The sequence below is a fragment of the Scomber japonicus genome, chromosome 18 (assembly GCF_027409825.1).
Source record: "Scomber japonicus isolate fScoJap1 chromosome 18, fScoJap1.pri, whole genome shotgun sequence".
NCBI lineage: Eukaryota > Metazoa > Chordata > Actinopteri > Scombriformes > Scombridae > Scomber > Scomber japonicus.
Window position 1 is genome coordinate 10,727,176 of NC_070595.1, and position 19,148 is coordinate 10,746,323.

A 19,148-nucleotide genomic window follows, 5' to 3' on the forward strand; every position below is an offset into this window, starting at 1 on the left:
CAATTACAGTAAAAGGCAGTAGAGAATGAAATTAAATCAGTAATAGAAAGCACAAACAGTGACAATGAAAAGCAATGATAAAATACAATGCAGTATCAAAATGTATGCACAAATGTGGAACCGAAAAACACAATAACAATTGTAAGAAAATATTACGAAAGTACTGAAACCATTTTCAACAGGTTTGTCTTTTAGTTATTCGAAATACACTTCCAGTTGGCTTTACTTAGTTCTGTTTTCTGGTGACTTCTAGTCTACAAATCACTTCCTAAATAGAAACCACAAGCACCAGTCAAATCAGCAGTTCTTTGAGCTAAATGCCAAACCTCAACATGCTAACATGCTGATGTTTAGCAGTTATAATGTTTTAATTCCCAAAACAGACAAAGTGAAATTTTGATGATTGTCCTACATGACAAGTCAGGGGATCACCAAAGTTATTACAATTCATCCTGAGGGGAACATGGATATGTGTATCAAATTTCATTGCAATCCATTTAATATTTCTTGATGGATTGATGGAGGGATGGATAGATGGTGCTATTGGAGAGGAAAAGTCAGGAAATCACCAGTGTCATTACAATTCATTTTCTGGGGATTGTGAATGTCTATATACAATTTCATGTCAGTCTGGATCAAAGTGGTGAACTAACCGACCGACCGACTGACTGATATTGCCCTTTAAAAAACTGGTAGACTCCTTTAAAGGTTTAGGGAGAGCTGGTGGACAGGGATAAGGGTTGCTGGGATTTGGCTCTTTAGCAGCACTGGGGTTAGCTGCATGGCTGCAGTATTTACCAGTGGAACAATAGACCCTCTGACCAGCCTGTTTACAGGACACAGTAAATCCACATAAGCAGTGAAGCAGCTCTTCAGCCTCCACTTCCAGAGGGTTGAGACACACACACACACACACACACACACACACACACAATCACACACACAAGCTTTGTCTTACAAACACACGTGCAGTTTCAACTGTTATATCCACTCTTTGTCTGTGTGAACCCTGCCACACACACAGTCTCTCCCTCTCTGACACACATACACACTCATAATTGGCATGTAATCATTTCAACATCTTTAAAGTCTTCCTCTTCATAGCAACATTTGTCTTTTTGTTTCAGCCCGTCCCTTTTCTCAAGTTCTCCCTCCCACTTTTCATCTGCCCTTCCACTACACCTGTCTCCCTCCCACTTGTGTTTATATGTATTTGTATGTTTAACTATGTCAACACTCCACAGGTGGCTGAAGTGATGCCAGAGACAGATAGACACACACATACACACATACACGCACACACACACACACATAGACACGCACACACAAATTAGTTCATCCCTCCAAACTGGTCGTGTACAGCTGTTAGTATTATTATGCAATTATGTGTGTGTTTGCGTGTACATGTACGTGTAAATATGTGTGTGTTTATATGTCTATGTGGCGTGTGTGTGTTATTCAAAGTGCACTTGAAAACCCTTGAGAGTGGCTGAGTGTGCTCACAACTACTTTGATATAATTCCCATCATAGAGACAAACATGGGGAACTCTGGGGATGTACACACACACACACACACACACACACACACACACACACACACACACACACACACACACACACACACACACACACACACACTGAATTAATGAACATGAAGTCATTCTTTGCACAGATCAGTTGGGAAATCCCACTAGGTGGCCAAATGTGGGTTTTTCCTCCTCATAAACACATTTGAATAAAATAAGAAGAACACAGGCACAATGAAGACATTACATCAGAATAAAAAGAAGAAGTGAAAAATAATAAACATAATTTTGTTCCTGAGAATCTGAGTAATGCTAGAAATTATGATTATTAAAAGCTGCAGACTGGATAACAGAAATATGAGAAAGAGAGAGATGGTGAGATTTAAACCATTACCTCTCCAGAGGCTGAATCTGTGTGTGTGTGTGTGTGTGTGTGTGTGTGTGTGTGTACGAGTGTGTGATTAGTGTCAGCCTGTATCATGCTCCCTTTGGGGAATAGAAGCAACAGCTGCTTCAGATCTAAGGAATCTAGTTGAGATTGAGGTTACAATTTGGGTATGATCCTGACAGCGATGCCAAAAAGAGCAACATTTCTCTGAAAGTGCCACAAGAAGCTTTTGTTCTTCTTCTATTTCTTTTCATTATGTGTGTGAGCGTGTGTGTTACTCTGCCTTTGTTATCTGCTCATGCCTCCACAAGGGACTGTTAAAAGATAACATGGTTCAAATAGATAATAGATGGTTGCAAAAACAAGTGATTTATTCAACAGAAATGCATTAAAGGTGCATGATATTTGAAATCTCTTACCCCATAGCTTTGAATTTGATATATAGGGTTTAAACATTGGGAAGTCTGTAGAGTAGCGGAATGAAAATGACTGTAAAAATGAAAAAGATATTAAGGGAACCATCTTTGTGGTTCAGTGGTTTTAAATTGGGATGCCTTACTCGTCCCATCAGGTGCACAGAGAGAAAGCAATTGATGGTCGAGAGCAGAGGCGTGGTGGGATGAAAATCGAGGTGCAGAAGAGCTTTGGGGCTGGAGGAAGAATGATGTGTATGAGGAAAGGAGATGGTTTTAGCCTGAGTGATGTCTGTCCAGGATAACCTTAAATGGAGGGAGGCAGATTGAAGAATTCCCAAATCCCGCGCTGTCAGTGGTCAGAGCAGGCGGATCGGAAGGATGAGACCTCAGGGTGATGACTGGTATCAGAGTTGTGACCATATCAGGGAGGAGAAGGCCTGATATATAACAGCCTGGCCTCAACACATGCACATTCTGCATCCTGCGTTGGTGAGTATGTGCTTGAGTCAAACATTTGATCCTGTTGATAATACTATTGTCAGTCTTCTCATCACTATTAACATCTTCATTTCTGGTTCCTCTCCACTGCTCAGCTTCTCTCTGTAGCAGCCAGTTGTGAGGTGGTCAGTCATTTGGTCGAGTGTTTGTTGGTGGCAGCAGCAGCAGCAGCAGCCATGCCGGGTGCGTATAAAGGGGAGTGCGGGGATGATGTGGACCCCATGCCGTTCCTGGTACCCACAGAGAAGGAGCGACTGGATGCTGTGAATAAGCCATACGACATCAAACGCTCCTGCTGGATCAAAGATGAGAAGGAGGCTTTCATTGCTGGGGAGATTCAGTCTGAAGATGGGGACAAAGTCACCGTCAAGACCACCAAGAACACTGTAAGATTGTCACATTGAAGCTGTATGTTAAACATTCAGGATCATTTTACATCTATAAAATGCAAATGACTTGAGTTATTATTGTTTCTTTTCTTATAGACGGTGTCAGTAAAGAGGGATGACATTCATCAAATGAATCCTCCCAAGTTCTATCAAGCCAATGACATGGCTGACCTCACTTTCCTCAATGAGGCCAGCGTCTTGGAAAACCTGCGCAGTCGCTACGTCAGCATGAGGATCTATGTAAGCATGTTGCCTATAACACTGAAGAACCCACAGCACTTTCAAACGCTAACTGAGAACCATATTCACAAAGCCCAGTAAGGCTCTCTATAGGTTCTTAAAGGTACACTCCACATATTTTACATATAAAGATACATCTATTCATCATGGGGAGTACTACTAAGCCTGTGTACTAAGCAGTTGTACAATGGTACAGAAGTAACCTTGATGATGTCATGGTGATGTAATTAGGGTTATCTCAGTTTGGGCTTCGAGACTATCAATTTATAACAGAAGCCGGGATTACAAACTGGAAATGTGGAGTTTAAACAGTTTAGGCGTTTAACAGGCAGGCAGAGTAGAATAAAAAGAAGGTATTGAGTTGCATTACTCTGCTGCTTTGATTTTGACTACGCTTTTCTTCTTCTTCTTCTCCTCCTTCTTATTAAACCATTCCCTTAAAAGTGCCTCTAGATCTCAGATCTATTGTTTCATTTTAATGCATGGGATAGATGGGAAAGAGAACATAAATGGTGGAAGGGTAAAGTTGTTTGTGATGAACCAGATTTGTGCCCACAAATGTTGATCCACACCCTTCAAACCATTTTTAACATTCTCTCCCATACTTCTAGACCTACTCGGGCCTCTTCTGCGTGACGATCAACCCATACAAATGGCTGCCCATCTACGGTGCTAAAGTGGCCCAGATATACAAGGGGAAGAAACGCAACGAAGTTCCTCCTCACCTTTTCTCCATCTCTGACAACGCCTACCACGACATGTTAATGGGTGAGGAGAAGAGGGGGGCGAAAGTGCTGTTGGGAATAAAATGGGAGTTTCGGAGTAATGAGGAACAGGCAATGATGGGTGATGTGGGAGGGAGAAAGACATAAGCATGCAAGAGGTATGTAGTGATTTGGGATAACCCTCCTGGAGACCTGTTGCTTGAAAGTCATTCCACTGTTGTATGTGGAAAGATGGAGTGAGGCAGTTGCTGGAGGTGCGTAATCAGTGTGGCGTGTTATGATTTGTTCGGGGAGTAGAAAAACACTTTGAGGCCATTATGTGGCATCAGGGGAGAGCTGACAGCTGTCTGTGTTGTTCGCACTGCTGACAGAGAACATCAACAAGCCTCTGAACTGCTCACAGGGAAATCATCAGTAATTATTCTCGTCTCTCTCACACTTTGTTTCTCTCCTCTCCTGCCTGCTTTACGTCCTACCATCACAGAGCATGAGAACCAGTCTATGCTGATCACGTAAGGAATTTTTTTTAATGTCCCAACAAATGATATATACCATGTAACCTGCATATCTCACCATGAATTACTCATTTGCTTATGGTGCTTTGCCTCCAGTGGAGAATCTGGTGCTGGCAAGACTGAAAACACTAAGAAGGTCATCCAGTACTTTGCCAATGTGGGAGCCTCTGGGAGCAAAGCCGCAGACTCCAAGGCAAGTGTATATTTGTGTGTGACATCATTTAACATGTTACTCTTCTTGTCAGATATAAAGCAGTTAAATATCTGTCTCCTCTCCTCTCCTCTCCTCTCTTCTCCTCTCTTCTCCTCTCTTCTCTTCTCTTCTCTTCTCTTCTCTTCTCTTCTCTTCTCTTCTCTTCTCTTCTCTTCTCTTCTCTTCTCTTCTCTTCTCTTTTCTTCTCCTCTCCTCTCCTCTCCTCTCCTCTCTTCTCTTCTTAGGGTTCTCTTGAGGACCAGATCATTCAGGCTAACCCAGTGCTGGAGGCATTTGGCAATGCCAAGACCATCAGGAACAACAACTCTTCACGCTTTGTACGGACACATACACATAACATTTCCTTATGTTGAAGAACGCAATTATAATCATATAGAATTAGATGAAAATTGTCAGAAAATGACAACAGTACTAAAAGAATGTTGATGATCTTGTCTTTGGTTTAGGGAAAATTCATCCGCATCCACTTTGGTCCAACAGCTAAGCTGGCTGGTGCCGACATCGAGTCCTGTGAGTGAATTTTATTTATTTCCTTTACTGATTCATTACTTTGGAGCAGGCTGCAACTAATGATGATTTTCATTATTGATTCATTTTATTTTTGCCAATAAGATATTATAATATTGTAAAAAGTGCTTATTATAATTTCTTAGAGTCTAAAGTAACTTGTTTTGTCTAATCAACAGTGAAGAATCCAAGATATTCAACTTTCTATCATGTATGACTTAAAAGTTTTAAATCCTCACATTTGAGAAGCTGGTAAAAGTTTGGCACTTTCCTTTAAATAACAACAAAAAAGATTTTTTGATTGTCAAAATAGTTGCCAATTAATTTTTTAATTGACTAATCAAACAATCACTTCATAGCTCTAAGACAGATCGTGAAACTGTGTTTGTCTTGATGTCTCTGTGTTGCTTTTCCCGCGTGTGTGTTGATCAGATCTGCTGGAGAAATCACGAGTGATCTCCCAGCAGGCTGCTGAGAGAGGATACCACATCTTCTACCAGCTCCTGTCTGGAAAGAAGCCAGAACTCCTCGGTGAGACCGATAAAGCTGCTGTGCCACTGATTAATGCAGAATTAAATTAACTTTTATTGCAAATGAGTGTAACACATATTCACAAGAAAGTAACAACATTTTTTCAAATGAATGTAATGTTTTCTTTTATAGTTATAATGTCTTTTTTTGAGATTACGAAGGATAGCAATGTCAATATAGAATATGGTATTTGAACATACAACATTGCCTAATATACACTTTTCAATATTAAAATACAGTTGATAACACTGCCCAAATCATGCTCTTATTGTTTATTGTTTAATAATGAACATCATCAAGTTTTTGCCTTTACTGCAACAAATAAGGATTTTCTTGCTATTATGTTAAAACTGTGTTTCAGAGGCTCTGCTGCTGAGCCCAGACCCCAAACAGTATGTGTGGGTGTGTCAGGGAGTCACTATGGTGGACAACATGGATGATGGGGAGGAGCTGCTGCTCACTGATGTCAGTCAAGACTTGTTCTCTCTCATGTTTCGATTCAGAACTTTTATGTGTGCTGAGTTCATTTTAAATTACAAGCTGATAAATATTTCTTTGTCTAATGAGGAATTTGTCATCTAAATGTATTTGCCTGTTGATGGCACTGTTGCCTCTCTTTGTGTAACTTCAGAGTATGGCGCTGATGTTCTCTTTTCTGTCCTCTCCCTCCTTCTCTCTTTATGCTTGTGTGTGTCCACAGGAAGCCTTTGATGTCCTAGGCTTCACTCCTGAAGAGAAGATGAGCCTATACAAGCTGACTGCAGGCATAATGCACTTCGGCAACATGAAGTTCAAACAGAAAGCCAGAGAGGAGCAGGCTGATGTGGATTCCACTGAGGGTATAAAAAAGAGCCCACCTTGCTCTCTCTCTCTGATTTTCCTCACTATCTATGTATGAGCCTTCTTGTCCAACTGACCTAGTTCTCTATCCTTTTATCTCTCTCTCTCTCTCTCTCTCCCCCCTTCTCTCTCTCTTTTGACATTTCTTATGAAGCCTACTCTTTTATTCTGGTGTCGCAACCCATCTACATTTCCCCCCCCTCCCATTAATTTCAATCTTCATTTGTGCATAATGTTCTGACCCATTTTTTTCAGCATGTATTACAAGACATCATTTCTTTCATTTTTTGTCCCCTCTCTTCCTTTCCTATAGTGGCTGACAAAGTCTCCCACCTCATGGCCATCAACTCTGGGGAGCTGCAGAAGGGCATAACACGCCCTCGGGTCAAGGTTGGCAATGAGTTTGTGACCAAAGGTATTGCAAAACCATTATTTAAATTATTGAAATAATACAGCCATTCATAGTTTAAAATGATTTATACAATATTTAAACTTTTTAAAAAGGCCAAAACCAGGACCAGTGTGTATACTCCATCGGTGCTCTGGCAAAAGCCATCTATGACCGCATGTTCAAGTGGATGGTGACCCGCATCAATAAGACCCTGGACACCAAGATGCAGCGGCAGTACTTCATAGGAGTGCTGGACATCGCTGGGTTTGAGATCTTTGAGGTGAGATTTAATTAACAGGGTGAATTATGATGTTTTCTCTCTGTTACATTATTTGTTATCTCATCTCTATATTTTGCCTCCAGCACAACAGCTTTGAGCAGCTGTGCATCAACTTCACCAATGAGAAGCTGCAGCAGTTCTTCAACCATCATATGTTTGTGCTGGAGCAAGAGGAATACAAGAAGGAAGGCATTGAATGGGTCTTCATTGACTTTGGCCTGGACCTGCAGGCCTGCATTGAGCTGCTAGAGAAGGTAAGACTCAACTACACTCAGTCAGAATGGAGAGATATCTGTGAGTGCACAAATATGGACACCACCTTTCATCTTTCCACCTCTCTCTCTCTCTTTCTCCTGTCCAGCCTATGGGTATTTTCTCCATCCTGGAAGAACAATGTGTGTTTCCAAAGGCAACAGATATAACCTTCAAAACAGCTCTGCATGACAACCACCTTGGAAAGTCCCCTAACTTCCTCAAGCCAAAAGGGGGGAAGAAAGGACCAGAAGCGCACTTTGAACTGGTGCACTATGCCGGGACTGTGAGTACTGGATTTATTGTTGGACCATTTGACATATAAATAAGTGTTTCTGGGTGGTAAATACACAAATGCTGGTAATGGGGAAGAATAAGTGAGGGTTTGCATTGAGATAACGCTCTATTAAAAAGTTAAAGTAGTTTTTTTTTTTTTAAAGATCCATGGATTGTCTGTATTTCAGCTTTAAATCTATGTAAGAGTACAATGCCCAAGTGTATGTATCTCTCTCAACAAAGTCAGTGATATCTCTGAATGTATAGGACTAGATGTAACTTTAATGTACATAGGTGCAATGAAGCCTGTTTTTGCCTCTCACAGGTGGGTTACAACATCACTGGCTGGCTAGAGAAGAACAAAGACCCTTTGAATGAGACGGTGGTGGGACTCTTCCAGAAGTCCTCCATGCACCTGCTGGCTCTGCTGTTCAAAGAGGAGGAGGCCGTTGCCGGGACCAAGAAACAGAAGAAAGGGTCATCCTTCCAAACTGTCTCCAACTTCTACAGGGTAACTCACACAAACCTCAACTCATGTACATAGGCTACATTAAAGCACACACAGAAGACAAAATCTATCTAGAGCACCTGTGAAATTCAGTAATTAACACGTTATAGCTCATTTCTCTAACCTGTACAAAAAAGTGTAAAACATTGTCATAAAATGTAAAATTTTGGCTGCAAGCAGTAACTTATTGGAGTCAAATGGCCAGCACATAAGCCCCATATAATGTCAAATTGTGGTTTTTACACTTCTGTTTTTATACAGTTCAAATAAACAAGATGTCACTAGTTAAAAAGTGAGTTTTAGAGATGCTGGTTGGTGGATGTTGTTGTCTTTGGACTGAGCCAGGCTAGCTACTGTTTATTTCTGTCTTCAGTCTTTGTGTTAAGCTAAGCTAAGCTAAGGTGTAGCCTTATCTTTACAGACATGCAAGTTGTGTCAATCTTCTCCTAAAAAAAAATAAAATAAAGTGAGGAACAAGTATGATATAATATATTATTATTATATTTATTAAAAGTACTAATAAGCCTGTGTGTGGTTTAAAGGTGTTATATATGATAAGACACCTTTAAAACCACACACAGGCTTCTTAGCACTTCATAGCAACACTGCAAATCTCACAACATGCTCGCACTGGTGTAATTTTTTCCTATTGCTATTTTTTCCCCAACAGGAACAGTTGAACAAACTGATGAGCACCCTGCGAAGCACTGCTCCTCACTTTGTCCGCTGCATCGTGCCCAATGAGTTCAAGAAGTCAGGTCAGTGAGTGGAACATTTCCTTTGTGGTCAAAGGACGCCATTGTTTGTTTTTGAGGCGTATTGTCAAGCCCACAAGTAATCAACAAGTCAAAACATTGGTGAAATATTCTTGGAGCGTGTATGAACTGGAAATGATTCGTATTTATGATCACATTCTCTTTCCTTGCTGTTGAGAAGCTGTGACAGACAACCAGCTGATCCTGCACCAGTTAGCCTGTAATGGCGTGCTGGAGGGCATCCGTATCTGCAGGAAAGGATTCCCCAACAGACTACAGTACCCAGAATTCAAACAGAGGTCTGACTCCTGTTATTTCTATATTGATTTCCATGAATCATCTCCATTTGAATTAAACTGCAGTAATGTTAAATCTGTATATATGGCCACTGTTGTTTAGATCTTCCTTTTTTAATCTGATGCCTAAGCAGAGGATCTTTATGGCCTTCACTGTCTATGACACTGTGTAGCAAAATTATATCATAATGTAGTTATATTATAATTATATTATAGGCTATGTTATAATATAATGTTGTAGTTAATTTCCCCCCTCTTGTCACCTATATTTCTTTACGTATATTCATTTTTCTGCTGATCTCACTTCATCCTACCCTGCTTTTCCATATTTCCTCCTTTTTCTCTCCATTCTTCTCCCTATTCCTCTTTCCTCCCTCTGTTCCTCCTACTGATGTATCTTAGGTACTATATCCTCAACCCCAACGTCATCCCCAAGGGATTTGTTGACAACAAGAAGGCCTCTGAGCTCATCTTAAGTTCTCTTGGCCTGGATAGTATGGAGTACCGCATCGGCCACACCAAGGTACACCACTGTTATGATAGGAAATGTGATTCTGTGTTACAATACTCTGTCAGTGTATTATATCTCACCTTGTAATTTTGTTCTGCTTATATTTGATCAGTTTATTTTGTAAATATATCACTCTTACTTGAAGCTCATGATTTAATATTTCTAAAAGCTCAGAATAGGAAGGTTTAATACAGAATCAATCACTTTTTGTGATAAATTACCTGAATCCTGCTTTTGTCTTGTTTTCCACTTCTTCTTAATCCTCCTCTTCTTCCTTCTTTCACCTGTCTGCGCTTTCCTGTCCTCCTCTCAGGTGTTTTTCCGTGCGGGCACCCTGGCTAAGCTGGAGGACATGCGTGACGAGCGCCTGGCGAAGATCATAACCATGCTGCAGGCTCATCTCAGAGGAACTCTCATGAGGATCGAGTTTAAGAAGATGGTAGACAGACGGTCAGTATGTGCACAGGTGTTTTTCTTTCACAGTGCTGGATCAGAGAGTAAATTATGATTATGAGTGTATGACTTTTCAGTGTATGATTGTGTGCAGTAAGTTTCTGCATTGTTATGTGTGTGTGTGATGCAGAATTGCACTGATGGCCATCCAGCGCAACGTGAGGAAGTTCCTTCAGTTACGCTACTGGGGCTGGTGGAAACTGTACACTAAGGTAAAGGCACTATACACACACACACACACAGATTACAATGCATTACTTTCTTAACAAATCATCATCATAATAATTTTATTTCCTGCCTGGCTTTCTGCAGGTGAAGCCTCTGCTGATGGTGGCTCGTCAGGAGGAGACCTTCAAGGCCAAGGAGGAGGAGCTCAGACTGGCTGTGGAGAAGGTGAAGGAACTGGAGGGCAAGATCAAAGCTCTGGAGGGGAAGATGGTCACTCTGTCACAGGAGAAGAATGACCTTGCCCTGGCGCTGGCTGCAGTAAGTGCACATCCACACACAGTTCATACATGTCTCATGAAGTACTTTCAGGGTATGGAATCCTCTATAAAACAGTTCACCAATATGCAGAAATTGCACATAAAACTATTTTCAAGTCAGAGTCAGTGATAAACATCTCATCCATGTAATCACGGACACACTGCACACTGACATGCACACGCACTTCACTTATTTCCTCTACAGGAGCAGGACACCCTGGGTGATGCTGAGGAGCGCTGCACCCAACTGATGCACCAGAAGGTCCAACTGGAGGAGTCAGTGCAGGTAATATACTATATATACCGTTTTATCACTTTTATGTACAATCAAATTGATGTTGTACAGTGATGAGTGCAGTGAGGTAGTGTTAACATCAGTCTAAATGAATTATTTGTTTAATGTTACTGTAGCATGCAGAGGACCAGAGGAAATGTTTCATGCACATGTCTGATCCAAAATTAGACAGTCTTAAAAATAGCTGCTAACTGTCCCGTGTTGACTAAAATGACTGAATTTAGGATCTGCGTGAGCGCCTGGAGGAAGAAGAAGGCAACACATCCTCCCTTCATTCCCAGAGGAGACAGCTGGAGGTGGAACTGAACGAGCTGAAGAGAGATCTTGAGTCTCTGGAGTCCACACTGGCCAAGACTGAGAAGGAGAAACAGGTATGAGGGAGGATGACTGAGAAGAGGATGGAAGTGTAGAAGCTGTGCGCAAGGAGAGAGAAAGACACTACACTAGACATTTCTTGGCTTTTCCTGGAGGAAACATCTGGAAACATATGGACACAAATCCAGGAAATTAGATGTGAGATTTTACCACTGAACTGTATTCAATGGTGTGTTTAGAGTCTAGACTACAAGGTGCGGACTCTGACTGGTGACCTGGGCCAGCGAGACGACCATATTGCCAAGCTGCAGAAGGAAAAGAGAGCTCTGGAGGAACTGCAACAGGTAGACAAACCCACACACACACACACACACACACACACACACACACACGCACACACACACAGACACGTACACTTGACAAAATGTACAGTATGCACAGTAAACACTCAATTTTAAACTGCATAGTAATTAAAGGTTTAATAATATATACTTTACTATTAATTTTATCAGAAAACTCTGGAGGATCTCCAAACAGAGGAAGACAAAGTTAATCATCTAACCAAGACCAACAGCAAGCTCAACACCCAAGTGAATGAGGTATGTGACTCTACCTCTTCACAGGCACACCTGAAAGATTTATTGTCTGTATGAGTTTTTGAAATTCTGTGGAGCAGGTATAGGAGCAGACCTGCTGCAGAATGTAGTGCCTTACTTGTGTATTAATGTTTGTGGGGATATGTGTGTGTGTGTGTGTGTGTGTGTGTGTGTGTGTGTGTGTGTGTGTGTGTGTGTGTGTGTGTGTGTGTGTGTGTAGCTGGAGGACAGCTGGGAGCAGGAGAAGAAAATCAGGGCGGAGGTGGAGAAAGCAAGGAGGAAAGCAGAGGGAGACCTGAAGATGACCATTGAAAACTTGAATGAGATGGAGAATGCTAAGATTGATCTGGAGGAGGTCATCAAGAAGTGAGAAAGAACCCCCCCCCCCCCCCCCCCCCACACACACACACATGTACAAATAAACTACATACAGTACCTAAAGATCTGTGTGCATATCTCACTCTCTTTTACACACTCTCTTTTACTGATTTCTTGCTGTGTGTGTGTGTGTGTGTGTGTGTGTGTGTGTGTGTGTGTGTGTGTGTGTGTGTGTGTGTGTTACTATGTGTTCATGTAGGAGAGACTTTGAGATCAACAACATGAACTCAAAGCTGGAGGACGAACAAGCTCTCAGCTCCATGCTCAGCCGCAAGCTCAAAGAGCACCAGGTTCGTGGTTCTTAGTCATTCATCTCCTTTATTCAGTGCTGAGTTCACTCATTTTTTTCATCTTCTTTGGTTAAGGCTGTGTTTAAAGGATGAGGAGAAGCCAATAATCAGGCATTCATTCAAATGTTGTGCTAAATTTATAATTATTTTTATTCAAAGTCCTCACTTAGATGTTAAATAAACTAGTGTGGCAGCTAACAAATATTTTCATCCTCGATTCATCTGTAAATCATTTCTCTTCTCATCATCTTCTTTCTCTGAATCAATTATTAGTTTGGTCTAAAGTATATCAGAAAATGTGAAAATTCCCAATACAGTTCCTAGAATCCAAGCTGACATCTTTACATATCTTATTTTGTCTCATGACAAAAATGCTTTGTTTACTATCATAGAAAACAAAGATAAGAAGCAATTCTGCATAAACTGATCATCAAAATTGTTTGAAGGTGTATTTCCTGCCAGTTTACTAATCAGACAATAACATGTATGATTGTGATATGTCATTTCTTACAGGGCCGCATTGAGGAGCTGGAGGAGGAGCTGGAGGCTGAAAGAGCCATGAGAGGAAAAGTATGGATTATGTCTTATATATTCTATTCTATTTAGTGTCTTCGTATAAATAGGTGGACAGGTGGGATTACAGTTAAAGATTAAAGCTGACTCTTTGTCAATCCTGACAGGTGGAGAAGCAGAGAGCGGAGCTGTCACGAGATCTGGAAGACCTCAGTGATCGGCTGGAAGAGGCAGGAGGAGCTACTGTCGCCCAGGTGAATTTGACTGATGGCCATCACTCAGTTGGAGTTTTAGAGTAACAACATGACCTTTGTCCTTCTAACCTGCACAACCTCATCTGTGGCTGACCCTCAGATCGAGCAGAACAGGAAGAGAGAGGGGGACCTGCTGAAGCTGAGGCGGGAGCTGGAGGAGGCAGCGCTCCAGTCAGAGGCCACGGCGGCAGCACTGAGAAAGAAGAACTCTGACGCCATGGCAGAGATGGGCGAGCAGCTGGAGAACCTGACCAGGCTGAGAGTCAAACTGGAGAAGGACAAACAGTGCATGAAGGCTGAGATTGAAGACCTCAACGCCACCATGGAGGCTACTCAGAAAGCCAAAGTACGAAGTATTTTGCACCGCCACCCTTGTGTCAAAATGTCAATTAATTCACATGAATATAAACTCATACACACTCCTGCTTTTGCGTCTGTGTTTACATGTGCAGATGAACTCTGATGCCCATGCCCATAAGCTAGAGGACAGTCTGGCAGAGGCCAATGCTCGCTTGACTGAGATGGAGCGCAACCAGACTGAGCTCAGCACCACCAAAATCCATCTGACTGGTAGGAACACACACAATCTCACACATGGGTGAGTTTGACAAACACTGTTTCATGAGGTGATCTGTTTCCATCTTCTTTCTTTTGTGTGTGTGTGTGTGTGTGTGTGTGTGTGTGTGTAGCGGAGAATAAATGACCTGAGCAGAGAGTTGGAGGATGTGCAGAGTAAGTTGACCCAGCTGACCAGGCTGAAGGCTTCACTCACCTCGCAGATTGATGAGCTCAAGAGACAGGTGGATGAAGAGAACAAGGTATGAGGGACACTCAGTCGAAACCTCAATTTTAACATTTCCTATCTGTTCTATTAGCCACCTTACATTGCTTTTAAAACATTCTTATAAGAAGATGATGGCCTCCTTTCCTCCCTCTCTTCCTGCAGGGTCGTAACACTGCAGTGGTGGCCCTGGCCAACGCCCGTCATGACCTCTCCCTGCTCAAGGAGCAGCTTGAGGAGGAGTCTGAAGGACGTGGGGAGCTGCAGCGCCTTGTGTCCAAGCTCAATGCTGATGTCACCTCCTGGAGGAGCAAGTATGAGACGGACGCCATCCACCGCACTGAGGAGCTAGAGGAGACCAAGTAGGTCAAGCAGAAATATAGCAAAGTGTATGCCCAAAGTTTGATTTCTTTTGACACTAAAACATACTTTTTAATTTAAATCTCATAGTTTCCTTTCTCTCTGTTTCTCTCCTCCCTCTCTCCTCCAGGCGCAAACTCGCAGTGCGTCTCCAGGAGGCTGAGGAGGCAGCAGAAGCGGCACAAGCCAGAGCTGCCAGCCTGGAGAAGGTTAAGCAGAGGCTTGCGGGAGAAGTGGAGGATCTCACCATAGATCTGGAGAAGGTAAAAACACACACACACATGCATACAGGCAAATCTAAAATCTAAAATCAAACAAACATAATGACATTCTTCTGCTTTTGTCTGTGTTTGTGTGTCTAGTCCAACGCGGAAGCAGCAGCTCTGGATAAGAAGCAGCGAGTTTTTGACAAGCTGGCTGCCGAGTGGAGCTGCAAGAATGAGGAGCTGCAACTGGAACTGGACAACAGCCAGAAGGAGAGCCGCTCCTACATGACGGAGCTCTACAAGCTGAGGACGGCCTATGAGGAGAGCCAGGATCACATAGAGACTGTCCGCAAGGAGAACAAAATCCTCTCAGGTGAGAAGCGCTGAGGACGTATATCACACGTGAATATCATGGTCATGATCTACAGCATCTGCTCATGTTTTCTTGACAATGCTCCCACTTTTCTCACAGAGGAGATCAAGGAGTTGGTTGACCAGCTTGGGGAAGGAGGCCGCAGCGTCCACGAGCTGCAGAAGGCCAAGAAGAAACTGGAAGTGGAGAAGGAGGAGCTACACATGGCTCTGGAGGAGGCCGAAGCTTCACTTGAGGTACAAAGAGCCAAAAAGCTGGAGCAAGCAAGGGATTTTTGCTTCTATCCATTAGCCCAGTTGCTAAAAAGCATTGTGTGTGTGTGTGTGTGTGTCCAGGTAGAGGAAGGTAAGCTGGTGCGTGTGCAGCTGGAGCTGGCTCAAGTCAAGGCCGATATCGACCGCAGAATCCATGAGAAGGAGGAAGAGTTTGAAGTCACCAGGTTAGAAAACACACATACTGTTACATACAGAAACAAACACACACACACACACATACACACACACACACACACACACAAATACACACACACACACACACACCCATAACATCTACCTGTGTCATTATGGTGTCTAGAAAGAACCATGCCCGTGCAGTGGAGTCACTGCAGGCCAGCCTGGAGACAGAGGCCAAAGGTCGAGCAGAGGCCCTGAGGATGAAGAAGAAGATGGAGGGAGACCTGAATGAGATGGAGGTTCAGCTGGAGCATGCTAACAGGAACAATGCGGAGCTGGTCAAAACTCTCAAGAAGCTGCAACAGCAAATCAAAGTAGGATTTTATTTGACCATTTAGACATGAATTAAGGAACTACTTTGGAGTTTGAAATTATTACAGCAAACATCTTTGTGTCCCTCATCCAGGATCTGCAGGTGCAGATGGACGAGGACGCCCGTCACCATGAGGAGCTGAGGGAGAAGTACAGCCTCCAGGAGCGCCGTCTGTGCCTCATGCAGTCAGAGATGGAGGAGCTGAGGGGGGGCCTGGAGGCATCCGAGAGGGCCCGAAAACAAATTGAGCAGGAGCTGGTGGACACCACAGAGAGGTTCAGTGAGATTAGCATGCAGGTTGGTGGCTACTTTTAAGACTTGACTTTTTGCTTTTTCTTTAGTGGATCTACACATCAATCTAAACTGATCTGATTTATTTTTCTTGTCTTAGAACCAGAGTCTGACAATCCTGAAGAGAAAACTGGAAGCTGACCTCACCCGAGTGTCCAGTGAGAATGAGGAGCTGATCTCAGAGTTTCGCGCTGCTGATGAAAGAGCCAAGAAGGCTGTGACTGACGTAAGCTGAGAGAAACACAACCTAAAATTTTGATATCAGACTCAAAAAGAAAAAAACATTAAAGGCAAAACAAACTACTTTAATGGTTTCATTCACATGTTGCTCTGCCTGCAGGCGACGCGGCTGTGTGAGGAGCTTCGCCAAGAGCAGGACCGCTGCTCCCACCTGGAGAAGGTCAAGAAGTACCAGGAGCAGAACCTCAGAGACCTCACACTGAAGCTGGAGGAAGCTGAGCAGCAGGGTCTGAAAGCCGGAAAACGCACCATCCAGAAACTGGAAACCAGGGTGAGGAGTCGGATTGATTGAGGCATGGACAGACACCATACCTGATACCACACGTCCATATATTGTATTGATTCCTCTGCTTTACCACTAGATCAAGGAGGTGGAGAATGAGCTGGACCAGGAGCAGAAGCGCCACGTGGAGACAGTGAAAAGTCTTCGTAAGGGAGAACGCCGACTCAAGGAGTTGATCTTCCAGACGGAGGAGGACCACAAGACCAATCAGCGCATGCAGGAGCTGGTGGAGAAACTCCAGAACAAGCTCAAATCCTACAAACGCCAGATAGAGGAAGCTGTGAGTAATGAGACTAGTTTTAAAGCTCAAGCTAAATCATCACACTTTAATTATACTACTTAACTGGCTCATGAATCCAATATATTTAAATAATATGTCAATCAAAAATGTGCACACTTCCTTTAATTCCTCAAAAGCAGACTTATTAGAGAACACACTGAAGATATTTGTCTGTGTCCCTGTAGGAAGAGCAGGCCAACAGCAGCCTGTCTAAATACAGGAAGACTGTCCATGAGCTGGATGACGCTGAGGAACGTGCAGACATTGCAGAGATGGCCCTAAATAAAATGAGGACCAGGAATCGAGCCTCAGCCACTAAGGGCTTCACCTCAGTGGAAATCGTCCAAGTCACCAAGCCCACCGCCGGACGAAAGGACGAGTAGAAAGAGAAGAGACACACACACACACACATTTGCAGGTAGGCATTTAAATATATGCGTGGATATGCAAACACACTTGTAGTTTAGGCAGAGAATTTAATATCCAACTCTCATCATCTCTTTTCTCCTTTTTGGTTCCCACAGAGTGACGCACACACCCATTCAGCCCTCCACGGGACACTTAACTGAGGAAGTATGAGCTAAGGCACCCTGAAGTCTTAAAAAGGCAGAGACAGAGCTCCTTATTAAGTCTTAAATTATTAAATGAGTCTTTAACATCACCAATAGTCTTAATCAATGTAGTGTTAGGATTGGACACGTAAACCGTAGTCGATTTCAACCTGCACGCTAAGTATGTGTTACTGTTACTTGTTAAGAATGTGTTGTATGTCTTTACAGCCAATGAATGTATTATTTGATGTGGAACTGTCAGGTATGGAGCTTTTGGAGTCTCTAGTCACTCACTACATTTGCTCTCATGGTTCTGTAAAGTGCTTTGGATCCCAGCATCTGTCATACTGTTAATTAGCATGTGTGAGAGAGTTTGTTGAATGTGTATTTATGTATGTATGTATGTATGTATGTGTGTGTGTGTGTGTGTGTGTGTGCCTTGTATCATCTCAGTTAGTGTCTTTACACTGTGGAGGATGGAGTGGGTGAAGCTGTGTCCTCACGTCAATGATAGAGAACCCACCTGTGTGTGTGTCGTTTCTGCATGTGTGCTAACAGTGTGTGTAGTGGCTTACTGTAAAAGTCTTAATAAACTATGGCAAGTGACAGAGTGTTGTGTTATTAAGAGGAAGTGTGTCACACTTGAAGAATCACAAATTAAATTAATGTGAAAAACATATACTTTACATTCAACTGTAAGAAACACAACTCCCAATAGATGCTAATGTTGTGTTTTGCTAATAATATCAACTTAAACATGATTATATGTCAGTGTTGCATATACATCTTGTTTCTGCTGCCCACAAGTAGCCATACAACCAGTAAGAGGAGAGGTTCACAATTTTTATCAAGAAAAAAAAGGTGTGCAAATGAACACTGAAACACATTTTATTCTCTGTAATCATTCCTCATTTACACTGACCATAAGACGATCACCTTCAAATGCACTTACATTATAAATAATGGGGGACAAAATGTAGTCCTTGTTTTGAGCAAAAATCTATTTAAAAGTCTATCTGAATATGAAGCTTCAGCCATCAGTGTTAATGAAATAAAATGACACATTTACAGTCTTTTTAGTTAAAATTCCCTCTGTGTCTCAATGGATAGTGTATTAACTAAGCAAGGGACTTTAAAAATGGCATTAAAAAGACTAATATGCAAAGATATTGATGTGATTTGACTGATTTAGATGACTGAAATTTCATATTAGCTTCAAATAAACCTTTTAAGGTGCATTTTATAGAATATGGTGGCATCTATTGGTGAGGTTGCACACTGCAACAAACTCAATGGCCCTCCACCTCAACTTCCCCTTCCAAATACATAGGAGAACCTGTAGTAGCTGTGAAACACTGGATTACAAAAATCCAAAAGGCC

The 19,148-nt window shown here is 42.4% G+C and overlaps 1 protein-coding gene across 1 annotated transcript; it reads left to right on the plus strand.

Moving 5' to 3' along the window:
- Positions 1–3,005: 3,005 nt before the first annotated feature.
- LOC128379211 (myosin-16-like) lies at positions 3,006–17,600 on the plus strand. The gene is made up of 43 exons (XM_053338855.1): positions 3,006–3,215; positions 3,315–3,458; positions 4,070–4,226; positions 4,668–4,695; positions 4,795–4,891; positions 5,137–5,229; positions 5,359–5,422; positions 5,852–5,950; positions 6,312–6,419; positions 6,655–6,789; positions 7,104–7,205; positions 7,295–7,461; positions 7,545–7,715; positions 7,823–7,999; positions 8,315–8,500; positions 9,168–9,255; positions 9,434–9,551; positions 9,951–10,071; positions 10,373–10,509; positions 10,643–10,724; positions 10,825–10,998; positions 11,203–11,283; positions 11,517–11,663; positions 11,847–11,951; positions 12,120–12,206; positions 12,424–12,569; positions 12,781–12,871; positions 13,385–13,441; positions 13,552–13,638; positions 13,739–13,984; positions 14,091–14,236; positions 14,333–14,456; positions 14,585–14,781; positions 14,910–15,042; positions 15,142–15,358; positions 15,458–15,594; positions 15,694–15,797; positions 15,932–16,124; positions 16,217–16,420; positions 16,515–16,640; positions 16,755–16,925; positions 17,017–17,217; positions 17,403–17,600. The coding sequence occupies exons 1-43, from the start codon at positions 3,006–3,008 to the stop codon at positions 17,598–17,600; spliced, it is 5,856 nt and encodes a 1,951-aa protein (XP_053194830.1).
- Positions 17,601–19,148: the final 1,548 nt, after the last annotated feature.

Excerpts from the sequence above, each read along its gene's own strand:
- LOC128379211 (XM_053338855.1), top strand. The coding sequence starts at position 3,006 with ATGCCGGGTGCGTATAAAGGGGAGTGCGGGGATGATGTGGACCCCATG. Across the intron at positions 3,459-4,069 it reads ACGTCAGCATGAGGATCTAT|ACCTACTCGGGCCTCTTCTG; the intron begins GTAAGCATGTTG and ends CCATACTTCTAG. Across the intron at positions 12,570-12,780 it reads CTGGAGGAGGTCATCAAGAA|GAGAGACTTTGAGATCAACA; the intron begins GTGAGAAAGAAC and ends GTGTTCATGTAG.